A 15,846-nucleotide genomic window follows, 5' to 3' on the forward strand; every position below is an offset into this window, starting at 1 on the left:
CTACCTCATACACACATACCCACTGACATGGGAAACAAAGATTCACAAAACAGGACTTATCCTTTCTATGTGGGAGACTCTTGGATTTTTTGTTTTCAATTTCACTTATAAAAATGTTGGGACCAGCAAGTTGATTTCACTGTGTTTTAATGGATCAGGTACTCACAGTATAAAAATCATTAGGGTCATTGTCAAGGTTTTGGAGTCAGAGGGACCCAGGTTTGAATCCTGGTTTGGGCACCTAGAAGCTGTATGAACTTAGGCAAGTCATTCCTGCTGTATCATAAAATCCTCAGTTTCTTCATCTGTAAAATGGGGATGTCATAGAGCCTGCTTCAAGGGGTGACTGTGAGGATTAAATGTTATAGTACAGCTAAAGCTTCTGGTACAGAGTGAACACTCAATGAGTGTGAGATTTTGATGCAATTGTGAAGACTGTGGTTGTTACTGTTCTGGCACCACTTGGCGGGGCAAGCAGAATGAGGGTGGGACTCACTCCTGCAGAATGGTGGTCAGGAAAGACTTCTTGGAGGAGGAGGCACTGAGACAGGGCAGCAGGATGACTGGGTCCCACCACTGTCCCCACAGTGAGCAGGAACCCTGTGTGAGCATCCCAGGCCAGAAAAGGCACTCATCCTTCCACGAAGGGCAGACTTCTTCCCAAGGATTTTTGGCTGGACCTAGAGCTGACTACGTTAGATGCCTTTGCCTTCCACATTTAGGTCTCTAATCCACCTGGAATTGATTTTTGTGTCTGGTGTAAAGATCCAATTTCTTTTTTCCCCCTGTTTCTGAATGGATAACCAGTTACCCCTGCTCTGTTTATTAAAAAGTCCATCCTTTCCTGCTGATTTGTACACCATCTCCTTCATATATCATTGTTCCATACGTGCACGGATCAGGGTCTGGACTGGATTCTGTTTCATTGGTCTATTTATCTACCCCTGTGCCAATACCACCCTGTCTTAATTACTGTCGCTCTATAGTGATTCCTGATGCCTGGTAAGCCTGTCCCCCTGGCCTTGTTCCCCCTTAGAAGGACCTGGGCTTGCTTTGGGCCTGTGGTCTTCTCTACATGTTTCAGAACCAGCCTTTGATGGATGAGGATCGAAGAGCCCTGGGGAACTCTGGACATGCTGTCCTCAGCACGAATCATCTAGAGCCTGGGCCTGAGGCACATCCTCAACTCCCTGCTGCCACCACCCCCAGCTGAAACTTTAGCTGCCCAGGAAGTAATCTCTGATTTGAAGGGAAAGACACCAGGAATGTGCCTGGGTCTGAGCCCCTTCTGCCTGCCGCGTGCCCAGTGGCTCCTTTGGTTTCCCTCCCAGAGGCTCAGTTCTCGTCATTTTGCTCAGGGTGCCTGCAGCTCCTTCCAAAAGACTGCTTGCTTCCATGTGCCTGCCTGACAAGGACATAACCCTGGACCAACATGGATGTGTCCTTCATCAGCAATGCCAGGGTCCTGGAGGAAAACTCCCCACATCAAATCTTCACATGGACAAAAAATTTGTTGGCTTAAATGTTTGCAGATTCCCTCCCTCCCTTCTTTCCTTCCTTCCTTCCTTCCTTCCTTCCTTCCTTCCTTCCTTCCTTCCTTCCTTCCTTCCTTCCTTCCTTCTCTTTCTTTCTTTCTTTGACAGAGTCTTGCTCCGTCACCCAAGCTGGAGTACAGTGGCATGATCAGGGCTCACTGCAGCCTTGATCTCCTGGGCTCAGTCAGTCTTCCCGACTCAGCTTCCCGAGTAGCTGGGACTACAGGTGAAAGCCACTACACCTGGCTAATTTTTGTATTTTTTGTGGAGACAGGGTTTCGCCACGTTTCCCAAGGTGGTCTTGAACTGGGCTCAAACAATCCACCCGCTTTGGCCTCCCAAAATGTTGGGATTACATGCATGAGCCACTGCACCCAGTCACATATATTTTCTTTACCTGAAAATAGGCCCTGGGGTGGGGTGGGAGGAAGAGACTTGTCGCTCGTGCTTATAATTTAGTCTATCCTTCAGTTGAAAGATCCAGGTTGGTGCCTTTGCTGCTTTCTCTGGAGACCATTCTGACAATGGCTTGGATGACAAGGAAATGACTCATTGCAAACTCTGATTTCGTGAAATGGCTTAAAGAAAGGAGCATGATTCATGGGCTAAATACACATGGTTGGTGTGGCTTGCTAAATTAGATATGTGCACCCCGTGGTTTTCAGCATACAGGTGTTTACCTGCTTCCAGAATTCAAAAACACTTGCCAATGGTGGCTCAGTTGGTTTGACATATTGGATTAGGGTGGGAATTCATGGTGACCCACACCAACTGGTATTCTTCCCTGTTGATGGTGGGTGAAGCCCTCCTCCCCTTGAGCCTCAGTTTATTCATCTGTGAAATGAGGATTTGGACTGGATGATCTCCCAGATTCCTCTTAACGCTTGTTTCTGTGATTCTACCTTTGTGGTTTAAGAGCACAGAAATCAGAAACCATTCTTTCCATTCTCTTGGCAAGAAGACAGTTATTTCTGCCTTGCTTTTGGTTATGGACCCTCCATCCCTGCACTGAGGAGTGTGGGGTCTCTGGCCGACTGGAGCTGGGAGAGGGCAACATGAAGGCCAGAGGGAGCAAAGTTTGGATTCTCGTGAAGTTGCACTGAGTCCTGCCCACCTCCTCTCCTGGGAAGATTGTTGATTCTGGACAACTGTCTTGTTCCACCAAGCTGACTCTGCCTTTTCAACATTGGAGGTGTTCATGAGCTCCTGTGGGCCTTGGCACGGGCATGGACTAATCTGGCTTGGTGGCTGAGCTCAGAACATGGAGTTGGCATTTGACTAAGATACTGTGGAGTCTTGGTGCTGAGATATCTCTGTTTCTTCTTTCAGACCACAGAGTATTCAGCCATGGCCTCGCTGGCTGGTGGGCTGGACGACATGAAGGCCAATCTGGCCAGCCCCACGCCTGCTGACATCGGGAGCAGTGTGCCAGGCCCGCAGTCCTACCCCATTGTGACAGGTGAGGGCACCTGGGGCGTGGGGGATGAGTGAGGGAGGAAGAGAGAGAGAGGAGTGTATGGTGGGAAGAGTGGCTTCTTGGTGTGTTTGGATGTGATTGGCCAATTTTGTTTTAACGAGGTTATAAGGTCTGGGAACAGGTCAGATGATAGGGCCAGAGTTGCAGCTGTGATGAGACATGGCTGGATATGGTTCCAACAAAGCCGGGGAGAACAAATGCTGAATGGACTGTGGGCTGGAGGGGACTTGAGGTGGGAGGCAGAAAACCTCCTGCCAGAGGGGCCCCCGTGGGTGGGGCTGAGTGTTCAGAGGCCTAAGGTTTATTGCTTTCATGAGAAAGGCCACCTTGGTGGGCACCAGCCTCAAGGAGGAACGGGATTCTTTGCAGATTGCTGTTGGCAGGCAGAAATTGAGTCAAGAAGGGCAGGCAGCGTAGGTTAGAAGGTGCTTGGTGGATGCAAAGCAGCCACCCTCTGGAAGTCCCAGGGCCAGACTGTTTAGCTGTCTTTGTAGAGATTGGGAGTGTGGGTCCTGGAGGTGCACTGTGGTGTTTGATCGTGCCATTTACTAACTGTGCAGTCTTGGGTGAGCCATGTATACGTTCTGGGCTGTGACTTTAAGCTGCACAGCGGGACTAGTGCTAGCACCTGTCCCAGGGGGCTGTTGTGAGGATTAATGGGTTTGTATGTGGAAGGTGCTTGGACTCTCATCTGGTACACGGTAAGCACCCAATACATGCAGCTGTTAGGATTCTTCTCAGAACACTCTCCCTGTGGCGGGTCACCATGGGGCTTGCTGGCTTGCTGCTGCAGAAGGGCTGGATGCGCGGGCCAGGACGGGCAGACCCCTGGCCCAGCTGTGCTGGGATAATATGGAGCCGACTCTATATGGACAGACTCAGCTGCCAGCTCTTGGTTGTCCAACCGGACAGGCAGGAGGCCCTCTGGGATACTGCACAAATAGACAAGGGGCTGGTGGGCCACACTTGGGCCAGAGCCGTGGGTCCAGTTTGAGGTAGCAGGATGCCCATGTGGGCTGATAGGCAGGGCACAGTGAATAGTGACAGTGACATGGGACTCGTAGACATGCAGGTGAACTGTGGGTGCATCAGGGAAGCTGGGTTAGACTCGGGTTAGAACAGTGGAGGGTGTCACTTAGGCCAAAGCAGCAAGACAGGGAGGGCCCAGCTCTGAGACCTGGGCTGACGGGTCAGCACTGAGGCTCAGGCAAAAGAGCGGGGCCCTATTTGCAGCTCTGAGCACCATGTGAGGGCCAGTCAGGTGGTGAGAGCGACTTTGTCCCCCATCCACCGGAGGTGGGCCAAGAGCTTGGAGTGCACCCAGGCCTGAGGTGGGAGATGTTAGTGAGGGGCAGGGAGCCGGGGAGCCCCAGCTGGAGTGAGCCTTTGCTGACCCCACAGGTGTCCATGGAGGTCCCCTCTCCTGGTGTCACAAGAATCCATGACAAGACCTCTGAAGGCACTCCCATTTCACAGATGCAGAAACCAAGTCTCAGGGAGGGGCAGTGGCTTGCCCAACATAAGGGGCAAGGGGGAGTTAGAGCTAGCCCTCTGGCTCCTAGATCCTGGGCCCTTTTTCCTTTTTTTCAAGGAACTACAAGTAATTATAGAGGTGGGCATGGCAGAGTGCAAAGAAGCCTGGATTAGTAACTGGCACTTCACTGAGCAACTTACTGAGCAGCTGGCACTTCACTGAGCACTTACTGAGAAGCAGGCATTGTGCTAAGTGAACTCACTTTACCTTCAGAGGAACCCTGGGAGGTGGGACCATTATGATCATGTCCATTTCACAAATAGAGAAACTGAGGCTTGGGGCAGTTGAGTGGCTTGTTGAGATCACAGCTGGTGAGCAGTGGAGTTGCAGTTAAATGCCAGGGCCTGTGCTGCTGGCCACGCTGCCACACAGATCAGCTGGGGCTCATCCAGCATGGTCACTGCCTTGCTGTCTAGCTCTGGACACACATCTCTGAGCCTCCGTTTCTCCACCTGTAAAAGGGTCCTGGTCTCTCAGTGTCCAGGTAAGGATCAAATGAGATCCAAGAAGAGACTGTTCTGCAGAAAGGAGGGTTTGTTACTGGGATCCAAGTTTATAGAAGATTGGGCAGGCAGATCACAAGAAGATGTTATAGGGTTACCTTGGAGACATTGTGGGTTTGGTTCCAGAACACTGCAATAAAGCAAATATCTCAGTAAAGTGAGTCACACACATTTTTTGGTTTCCTAGTGCATATAAAAGCTATGTCTGGCTGGGCGCGGTGGCTCACGCCTGTAATCCCAGCACTTTGGGAGGCCGAGGTGGGCAGATCACCTGAGGTCAGGAGTTCGAGACCAGTCTGGCCAACATGGTGAAACCCCGTCGCTACTAAAAATACAAAATTAGCTGGGCATGGTGGTGCATGCCTGTAATCCCAGCTACTTGGGAGGCTGAGGCAGGAGAATTGCTTGAACCTGGGATGTGGAAGTTGCAGTGAGCCAAGATTGTGCCATAGCACTCCAGCCTGGGCAATAAGAGCCAAACTCCATCTCAAAAAAAAAAAAAAAAAAAAAGATATGTCTATACTATACAGGTTGAGCATCTGAAATGCTCCAATATCTGAAACTTTTTGAGTATGACATGATGCTCACAGGAAATGCTCACTGAGGCATTTCAAATTTTGGATGTTCAGATTAGGAGTAGAACTGGTAAATATAAAGCAAATATTCCAAAATCCAAAACGATCCAAAATCTGCAACAGTTCTGGTCCCACGCATTTTGGATAAGGGATACTCAATCAGTACTGTTGTCTAGTAAGTGTGCATTGTGTCTTTTTAAAAGACACATACCTTAATTTAAAAATAGTTATTGCTAAAAATTGCTCATAATCATCTAAGCCTTCAGTGAGTCGTCTTTTTGCTGGTGGAGGGTCTTGCCTCGATGTTGGTGGCTGATGACTGATCAGGATGGTGGTTGCTGAAGATTGGGGTGACTGTGGCAATTTCTTAAAGTAGACAACGATGAAGTTTGCTACGTCAGTTTACTCTTCTTTTCATGAAAGACTTTTCTGCAGCAGGGGATGCTGTTTGATAGCATTTTATCCACCATAGAATTTCTTTCAAAACTGGAATCAGCTCTCTCAAACCCTGACACTGCCCCTACCAACTAAGTTTATGGAATATTCTAAATCCTTTGTTGGCATTTCAACAATGTTCACAGTATCTTTACCAGGAGTAGATTTCATCTTAAGAAACCACTTTCTTTGCTTATCCATAAGAAGCAATTCCTTATTCACTAAAGTTTCATCACGAGATGGCAGCAATTCAGTATATCTTCAGGCTCCACTTCTAATTCTTGTTCTCTCGCTGTTTCCACCATATCTGCAGTTACTTCCTCCACTGAAGTGAGTCATTTTCAGCCCTCAAAGTCATCCATAAGGGCTGAAATCAACCTCTTCCCAACTCCCGTAATGTGGATATTTTTACCTTTTCCCTTGAATCATGAATATTCTTTTTTTTTTTTTTTTAGACAGAGTCTCGCTCTGTCACCCAGGCTTGAGTGCAGTGGCATGAACTGGGCTCACTGCAACCTCCGCCTCCCAGGTTCAAGCAATTCTCTGCCTCAGCCTCCCAAGTAGCTGGGATTACAGGCACCCACCACCACACCCGGCTAATTTTTGTATTTTTGTTAGAGACAGGGTTTCACCATCTTGACCAGGCTGATCTTGAACTCCTGACCTCGTGATCCACCTGCCTCAGCCTCCCAAAGTGCTGGGATTACAGGCGTGAGCCACCGTGCCCAGCTGAATCACAAATATTCTTAATGGCATCTAGAATAGTGAATCTTTCCAGAATGTTTTTAATGTTCTTTGCCCAGATCCATCAGAATAATCACTCTCTATGGCAGATATAGCCTCACAAAATGTCTTTCTTAAATAAGAGAACTTGAAAGTTGAAATTACTCCTTGATCCATGGGCCATGGAATGGATGTTGTGTTAGCAGGTGTGAAAACAACATCCATCTCCTTGTACATCACCAGCAGAGCTCTTGGGTGACCAGGAACAGTGTCAACGAGCAGTAATATTTTGAAAGGAATGTTTTTTTCTGAGCAGTAGGTCTCAATGGTAGACTTAAAATATTCAGTAAACCATGCTATAAACAGATGTGCTATTATCCAGGCTTTATTTTTCCATTTGTAGATCACAGGGAGAGTAGATTTAGCATAATTCTCAAGGACTCAAGAATTTTTGGAACGGTAAAGGAGCACCGGCTTTAACTTAAAGTTACCAGCTCTATTAGCCACTAACAAGAGAGTCAGACTGTTCTTTGAAGCTCTTGAAGCCAGGCATTGACTTCTCCTCTCTAATTATGAAAGTCCTAGATGGCATCTTTTTTCAGTATAAGACTGTTTGGTTTATATTGAAAATCTGTTGCTTAGTGTAGTCACCTCCATCAATGATCTTAGTTCGATCTTAGCCTCTACATCAGCACTTGCTGCTTCACCTTGCACTTTCATGTTATGGGGATGGCTTCTTTCCATAAAACTCATGAACCAATCTCTGCTAGCTTCTAACTTTCCTTCCGCAGCTTCCTTACCTCTCCCAGCCTTCCTAGAATTAAAGAGAGTTAATGCCTTACTCTGGATTAGGCTTTTGTTAAAGGGAATGTTGTGACTGGTTTGATCATCTTCTTCTTTTTTTTGAGACAGGGTCTCACTCTGTCACCCAGGTTGGAGTGCAGTGGTGCAATCATGGCTCACTGGTCTTGACCTCCTGGACCCAAGCAATTCTCCTACCTCAGCCTCCTGAGTAGCAGGGACTATAGGCGTGCACCACTGTGCCCGGCTAATTTTTAATTTTTTTGTAGGGACAGGGTTTTTCTTGTTTTTTTTGTTTTGTTTTGTTTTTAATGCTCAATCCTTTTTTTTAAAATTTTTTTTAATTATACTTTAAGTTCTAGGGTACATGTGCGTAGTGTGCAGGTTTGTTACATATGTATACTTGTGCCATGTTGGTGTGCTGCACAGGGACAGGGTTTTTCTATGTTTCCCAGTCTGTTCTCAAATTCCTAGGCTCAAGCAATCCTCCCACCTCGGCCTCCCAAAGTTCTGGGATTACAGAAGTGAGCAACTGTGCCTGGCCTGGAAAATTTTTTATAATTTTAGAGTGGGAAAAGTCTTTTATAAACTAAATTCCAAATACAAAAGACAAGACAAATAAATTTAAGTGTTAAACATTTAAATCTTTTGTGTGCGTATGGAAGAACATCCAAAAGACAAAGAACAAAATGAAAAAAAAAAAGGTGTAGAACACAGATGACAAAAAGCTAATGTCCTCAATATATAAAGAGCTTTAAAAATGAATAAGAAAAAAATCCTTTGCCCATTTTTTTCTACTGATTTTTTTTTTCTCAAAGTTTTGTTCCACCTGAACATCTTTTCATTGGGAAAAAATGCAGATGCCCAATGGTATATGAAAACATGTTCACCTGACTCATAACTTTAAAACTGAAAATTAAAACAATCATGAGACACTTAAAAACATCTTAACAAAGATTAAAGTTCAGTGTTGAAGATGGCATGAGAAACATATATTTTGAGAGCATACATTGATGCAATCTCTTTCGGAGGGAAACTTGGCAATATCAATCACTTTTTTTTTTTTAGAGCTACACGAACTGGAATGGGATCTATCAAAGTTTTAAATGCACATGTTAGCTTGCTTGACTCAGAACTTGTATATGCACTTTTAGGAATTTATGTCACAGGTATATTCACACAGATGCACAATGATATCTATTTATGTATAATCCTTACAGAATTATTTATAATGGTAAATAAATGCAAACAACGAAACATCCATCAATAGGAGCTGGCTAAATAAATGATGGCTCTTTCACACAATAAAATACTATGCAGCCACTAAAAAGAATTAAATAGAACTATCTGTACTGATGTAAATAAGTGTCTAAGATATACTTTCAAGAAATATTAAGTATTTAAGTATTTCATTTATATGAACAATGAAAGTTTTTCATTTGTATGAGAAAATATAAAGGATGGACACACAGATGCACATGCACGTGTATGCGCACACACACATCAGATGCTTGTATATGAAGATCCAGTGGCAGAGTTTTGAGCCCTTTCCTCTGCTTTTGGGGGCATTATGGTGCTGTGGTAGGGATGCACTGCAGTTGAGATCTCCACCCAGATCCACCCAGCATCCCCTTGGGATAGCAAATATTCACAGTGCCCCTTTACTCTCCTGAAATTATGTCCACTAAGAATGTAGGTCTGTCTTCACATCTAATTTCAAATAAAATCAAAACAATGCCCTAGGAGGTAAATGAGATAAAAGCAAAGTTATGTATAATTAAATAATATGTACTTTGATATGTAAATACTCTGTATGTTTAAACTGCAAGACATAATGAAGGTGTCCAGGGCTTTCCCCGTGCACAGAATCACAGTGAATGCAACAGCCCCAGACATAGCAGACATAGCCTTACGCACAGGTATAGACTAGGGACTAATACTGACTTATCCTGCCAGCGTGATTTTACAAATCGGTGAGGAACCCTTGGCAAAGTTCCAAGTAAAACAAAGTACAGGCTTTGCTCCATTTACACGGTAGTTGCATTCCTAGAAAATTCAGGGTATATTAAGACCATGGAAATTGGAAGTTCACATTTATATGTAAATGAAGTTCAGTTCCAGATTCAAATACTTATAAACAGATTTCTCACCTACCTGAATGTTTGGCAGGACAGGACAGTTGTGAAGGATGAAGAAAAATTCTTTGCTGTGTGGGATTGTTGCACTGCAAGGCAGTAACACCCCTCAGGCAGGGAGACGCCCCCACAGATTTTCAAAACACTCTCTGTAGATGCAGTTACCGACCCCATCGAGAACTGTTAAACACCTTGAAGGAATGTCCCCAGGAGCTGCTGGGGGGCAGGGGGCTCTGTTTCACCACGTGGCATTTATCTAATTCCACCTGTGTTAGTGGATTGCTGACGCAGTGCAGAGCTCTTCAAGGGACGGTCAGAGCCTTCCGGCCCCACCTCTCTCCTTTTCCCCTCCCCACAAAGCCCAGAGCACTGTAGGTGCCCAGCTGGATGGTGAACCCAGCCCAGGGCTCTACCCGGGGTCTAGGGGACAGATGGCTTCTGTGCTGCTCTATCTCAGCCCTCACACTCCGGGATGCTCAGGGAAGATCTCATTCAAGAAGGATATATATGCCACATTAAATATTAAGTTAAACACCTGCTCTACCAGCAAGGGCCACAGTTCTGAAACTGCTCACCATTTGCAAACTGGCGACATGGCCAGCCTGTTACTGTACTGTCAGCAGTTTGGGCCTGTCCTGATTGGGACTAATTATCTGCAGGTGTGTCATTGGGCCACAGGCCTGCTGATGGGGGAGCCACTGTGCTTACCTGCCGGAGAGGACGGCGGGTAGGGCACCAGGCTCCCCACTTCTGCTCACCTCTCTACTGGTGAAGGACCTGGCAGTCTTGCCCCCAGCTGGGTCCACCTGACCTTTTGCCCGAGAGAACAAAGGAATGGGGCCAGACGGTATCTCACCAGTCTCTTTCCCTGAGGACCATCTCTTTGCATCAGTAAGCTGGCATGTCAGGAGGAGACAGAGAGAGGCCTCTTGTGGGCCAACAAGTTTGGGAAACACTAGCCTGGTAGGTGATCTGGGCCCTGGGGACTGAGGCTCCCACTGGACACTGCCCCTTTTTAGTAGTGGAAATACCCACAAAGACAGACAGAATGGCTGCCGAGTCCCTGAGTCCACCTGCTCTGATTTGCGGCATACCTCAGTGAGGTTCAATGTTTGGAGCCCCAATACCCAAAACTTGGCAGCCCAAGAAAGTCCACCCTCTTCTGGCTTTTAATCTGAGCAACAGCCAGGGGCTGAGGGAAAGAGCACTGAACAGGAGTCAGAGGAACAGGTTTCTGTCTGGACTTTGCACCTAACTGGTTCTATCTTTGGACACATTGATCATCCTCTTCTCTCCAAGCTCATTTTCCTATCTGTGAAATAGGGGTGGTAATTCTGCCCCTGCCTCCCTTGACTGTTTCAAGGATAAAATGAGCCAGTGGGAGGAGGAGGATGAAGAGCCACCGAAGGGGCATCTGAGTGTATGTGGGCAGTTGTGGAGAAGGAGGCTTGGAGGGGTTCAGGATCCAGCGTTGGCGAGTCCCAGCCTTCCTCAGAGTAGATGTTCTGACCATACCCGGGCAGGGTGGGAGGATACTGTGGTCCCACTCCTCACTTCACAGCTGGGGAGACTGAGGACAAAACAGGGAAGTGACCTGCTCAAGGCCACATTCAGTGAGTGAGAGCTGGAGCCCCAGTTCCAGCTCCCCAAGGGCCCTCGCTTCCACAGCCTGCTGACATTATATGATTAAATGGACTAAAAAAATCCCAGTTCAAATTTCCTAGAGGCATCTCTTTTAGTGTGCAATTGAGAATGTCAGCAGGGAAGCCAGATTGCCGGAGCTGGAAGCCCACTTCACTGCATTCTAGCTGGGTAATCTCAGGCAAGTTACTAACTTCTGGGCCCAAGTTCCCCAGCTGTAAAATGGGACAGCACTAGAGTTTTCTCACAGCTTCTGGCAAGGATTATATGAGTGGTCCTTGCGTAGTGCTTAGCACAGTGCTTGGCACATAGTAAACACCCCATAAATGATAGTTATTACTACGTGTATGGGCTCTTGTCCAGAGTCCCTTATCTCTGCCCTGGGGGTGCAAGACAAAGAGACATATGCCCAGTGACAGCTCTCTACGTGGGGATGCTCTCAGAAGGGTCCTGATCCCGCAGAAATCCACAGAAGGTGGTGGAGTCTTGGAGACACCATCAGGATGTCTGACTGAGGGGCAGGGATGCAGAGCTCTGAATTTTTTCCACTTGTTTAGAGTCCCGGCATCTATCATCAAAAGCAGGGACATCCACTGTGGGTTTGGGGATTTGGGGGAAACAGTAAACACTGCATGGCGTTGCTTTCAGCCTGTGAACCCACAGACTCCAGACCTGGGGCGTCTCGGGGGCTGGGGAGCCCAGGCTGGTTTCTGCTGCATGGTGGAGACCCTCTGCTGGGCTGAGTGACTTTGGGGTTTTCCTCCTCAGGAAATATGTTCTGCCTCCTCTGTCACACTCCCCTCTGGCGGAGTGCCAGGCAGCTCTGAACAGCCATTTGTCCATATTTCCATGGGGCATGCCTCCTTTGACCCATTTTTTATGAGCCTTTTTGAGGCTCATCAGATGTAACTAAATACCTCTTCTCTCAGAGTGAAATCATAATGAATAATGAAAGCAAAAATACAAGAAACGCCTTGTGTATCGAGGCTGCCAAAAGGTGCTGTGAAAAATTACAACAAGAGCTACAGAGCAGCATGATACCCTCCAACTGAATGTCGGCCACAGAGCCGTCCTCGGAATTCCATGGAAGATGCTAGGCTGGCTATCAGAGTTGTTCTGTGGGCCAGGCATGTGGCTCATGCCTGTAATCCCAGCACTTTGATAGGTCAAGGCGGGAGGATCACTTGAGCCCAGAAGTTCGAGACTAGCCTGGGCAACATAGGGAGACCCCCCCCCATCTCAAAAAATAAAAAACTGTTTTGTGCGTAGGAAAGGAGATAATATCAACACTTAGAGCTCACTGGGCTCTTGCTCTGTGCCAGGCTGGGAGTACAATGTGCCCCTGGTGGTCAGTCCCTGCCCTCGCTGGGCTGACCTGTGGGGCAGAGCCAGGCAATTTACAGTAAACACGGAATAAATTTGCAATGTAATTTTACCATGGCATGTGCTCTGAAGAAAATAAGTGGGAGAGAAGAGAGAGACTCAGGGAGTGGTGCCCAGCAGGGTGGGTCTCTGTAAAATGGTGGTGTTTGATCTGAGATCTAAATGTTGAGAAGCTTTGTGGGGAGCTGGGGGAAAGGCATTCTGGCAGAAATTACAGCTTCAGCCTTTTAAATGTACAAGTGAATGAATGAATGAATGACATGCATACCCCAAAGGATGGGGCAGATTTCTCAGTTCTTCCTGTGCTGACAGCTAGGCTCAGCCCATAAATCAGGCATCAAGGGCTCTTGGAGTTAGAGAAAAGCATAGAGGTTAGGCAGCCTGATTCTTCACACAGCCAGGGGTCAGTTCCACATCAGGGCTTGGTCACCTCTGGTGTTGGGGATTTCCCTGCCTCAAAGGCGAAGTCTCTTCCAGCAGTACTTACCCGGAGCTGTTCTCAGTTGAAGTGATTTCCTTTCCCACTGTCAGGCCAGAAACTGAGGTATCTATAAAGTCCAGGCGGACATCTATGCTTTGAACTCATAGACCAGGCACTGCCCAACACGTCCCTCAGCCTGGTGTGTGCTCCCGAGGTCCAGCCCAAAGGTGCTTTGCTTTGCATAGAGTTTTTTTAAACTTAAAAAAAATTAGACCTAACATTTTAACAACCAGAGGAAATACACCCCAGTGTCCATCCATGGGGGTCTTGTTACAGACAGAATAGCTCATCCACACAATGGAGTGCGAAAGAACGAGGAAGCTCTTTATATCTTCACAGGGGATGTAAATAATGTATCTTCGAGATACATTATTTATGAAAAAAGCAAGGTAAAGAATAGTGTATACAGCATCCTGCCTTTGCGTAAAAAAGAGACAATGGGAATGCATATTTGTGTTTGTGAGAGTTAAAGAAACTCTGGAAAGGTACTCAGGACTTAACCATGTTTAAGCAGAGGGTATAGGGAGAGCACTTTTTACTGAGTGCTATTTACATTTTAATTTTTTGAACCTTAACATATCAGCTATCAAAAAGTTAAATTTAAAAGTGCCTTAAAAATCAGGAGATTTAACATAAAGAGGGTGGATTGCTTGAGCTGAGGAGTTCAAGACCAGCCTGAGTAACATGGTGAAACCCCGTCTCTACAAAAAACTGCAAAAATTAGCCGGATGTGGTGGTGCGCACCTATAGTCCCAGCTACTTGGGAGGCTGAGGCAGGAGGATCACCTGAGCCCAGGAGGTCAAGGCTGCAGTCAGCCACGATTGTGCCACTGCACTCCAACCTGGGTGAAGGATCGAGACCCTATATCTAAAAAAACAAGAATTGAAATGTCTAGCTTCTTTTGGAAAAACGGAAGACTTGGCCACTTTGGGTTGACATTCCCATGTAGCCACACTTGGGGAAGAGTTGAGAAGTGATTGCCCCTGTAGCTGAAGCAGCAGGCTCCTGTTTACCCCAGACCCTACCCGGCAGCTTAATCCACTTACCTTACCTCCTGGCCCCTGTGGGCACTGGGTTTTCAACCCCATTCTAACCCGTCACCCCATCCTTCCTGTGTCCTCTTACCCTCATTCCTGCCCAATAGAAACTCCTCCCTCAAGCCAGGAAGGGCAGCCCACAGGCTCTCCAGCTAGCCTTCCCTGTCCCTGACCTCAGGCCTCTGCTCAGGCTATTCTGCCTGCTTGGGATGGCTTTCCCCAGTATCAGCTCAGTGTGCAAACCATCCACTGGGAAGGGCCTGGAGCAGCGAGTGCAAAGTTCTCAAGAATTTGCGGCAACCCAGCGTTTCATCCCGGTGTAGTGACGTCACGCTCTCTCCAGACTCCATGTCGTGGGCCCTTTGCAGTAGCAGTGGCTGCAGCATGAAAACTCCATATCCAAATTGGACTCTCTCCAGAGATACAGGGCTATTTGCATTCCAGAACGATTTGGGGGTGAATTTTATTGAAATTTAAAGTATTTGTTTTTTCACTGATAAATAGACTCACAATTATAGATTCTTGGATTCCTAGAAGCCTAGAATTTTGGAATCTTAGTTTTTGGAAGGCTACTCAGAGGTTCAGAGATGCCAGAGGTCTGATCATTTTAAAGCCGAAATGAAACTCAAGCATCTTCATAATTAAAATGCATGTAGAAGAAAAATATGATTTGCTTTTAGGTTAGCTCAGTGTTCCCAAGAAATATTTGTTGAATAAAATGAATTAATATTTGTGTAAAGTACAGCATCAATTAAACAAATAATTTCAGTGGAAAGTACTCCAATTGTTTCTGACCTTATATTTTATAGAATAAAAAATAAACGAAGCTGGACAGCCATTCTGGTAATGCTTTCATAGATTTTTATACTTGTGAGTGGCTTGGGAGCCGACCCTTCCAAAGAGCCTTCAAGCAGGTCTCTGGGCCTCCAGCGTCCAGCCCACCCTGCTGTGATCCGTCTTCCTAAAATAGAGATTTCATTAGCTTGTTCTTGTGGTCAGAGATCCCCACTGTCTTGTCATTGTCTGGAGGAGAAAAGGTGCAAAGGACAGCGCCTGGGCAATTTGCAGAGTTTCTGCCATTCATCACCCATTCACTCATCTCTCCATTAAAACTGAACTCCTCCTTCAAGTCAGACCTCAGCCTAGTCTAGGTCCTGAGGGTTTTAGAGTTCCTGCCCTCAACCAACCCACAGTCTGATGGGGATACACAGCAAAGCAAAACAAAACAAAAATGAAAAAGAAAAGGAAATACTGTGGGAGAAGCCAAGTGCTTTTGACAGCGTGAAGAAGGGAACAGTCGCTTCTCTTTGTGGGGCTTGGGGAAGGTTTTATGGAGGAAGCAACATCGAAGCTGCTCCAGGGAAACCATCCACCCTTGGCTTCTCTGCTCTGAAGTTTGGTTTAATCTCTCACCATTCTCTTAAAAAAAAAAACAAATCTTTTTTTTTTTTGGAAACAGGGTTTACCCTGTGGCCCAGGCTGGAGTGCAGCCGTGTGATCACAGCTCACTGCACCCTCGTCCTTCCAACCTCAAGGGATCCTCCCACCTCAGTCTTTCAAGTAGTGGGGACTACAGGCGCACACC

General features: G+C 46.7%; 1 protein-coding gene across 3 annotated transcripts in view; it reads left to right on the forward strand.

Moving 5' to 3' along the window:
• PAX5 (paired box 5) overlaps positions 1-15,846 on the forward strand; it is a 200,449-nt gene that overhangs the window by 108,415 nt on the left and 76,188 nt on the right. For all 3 annotated transcript variants that reach the window (XM_023203171.2, XM_026456150.1, XM_023203173.2), the window contains one exon: positions 2,865-2,994. In XM_023203171.2, the coding sequence (XP_023058939.1) occupies positions 2,865-2,994 (130 nt within the window). The remainder of the gene's footprint in view (positions 1-2,864; positions 2,995-15,846) is intronic.

This window comes from Piliocolobus tephrosceles, chromosome 14, assembly GCF_002776525.5.
Source record: "Piliocolobus tephrosceles isolate RC106 chromosome 14, ASM277652v3, whole genome shotgun sequence".
Taxonomy (NCBI): Eukaryota; Metazoa; Chordata; class Mammalia; order Primates; family Cercopithecidae; genus Piliocolobus; species Piliocolobus tephrosceles.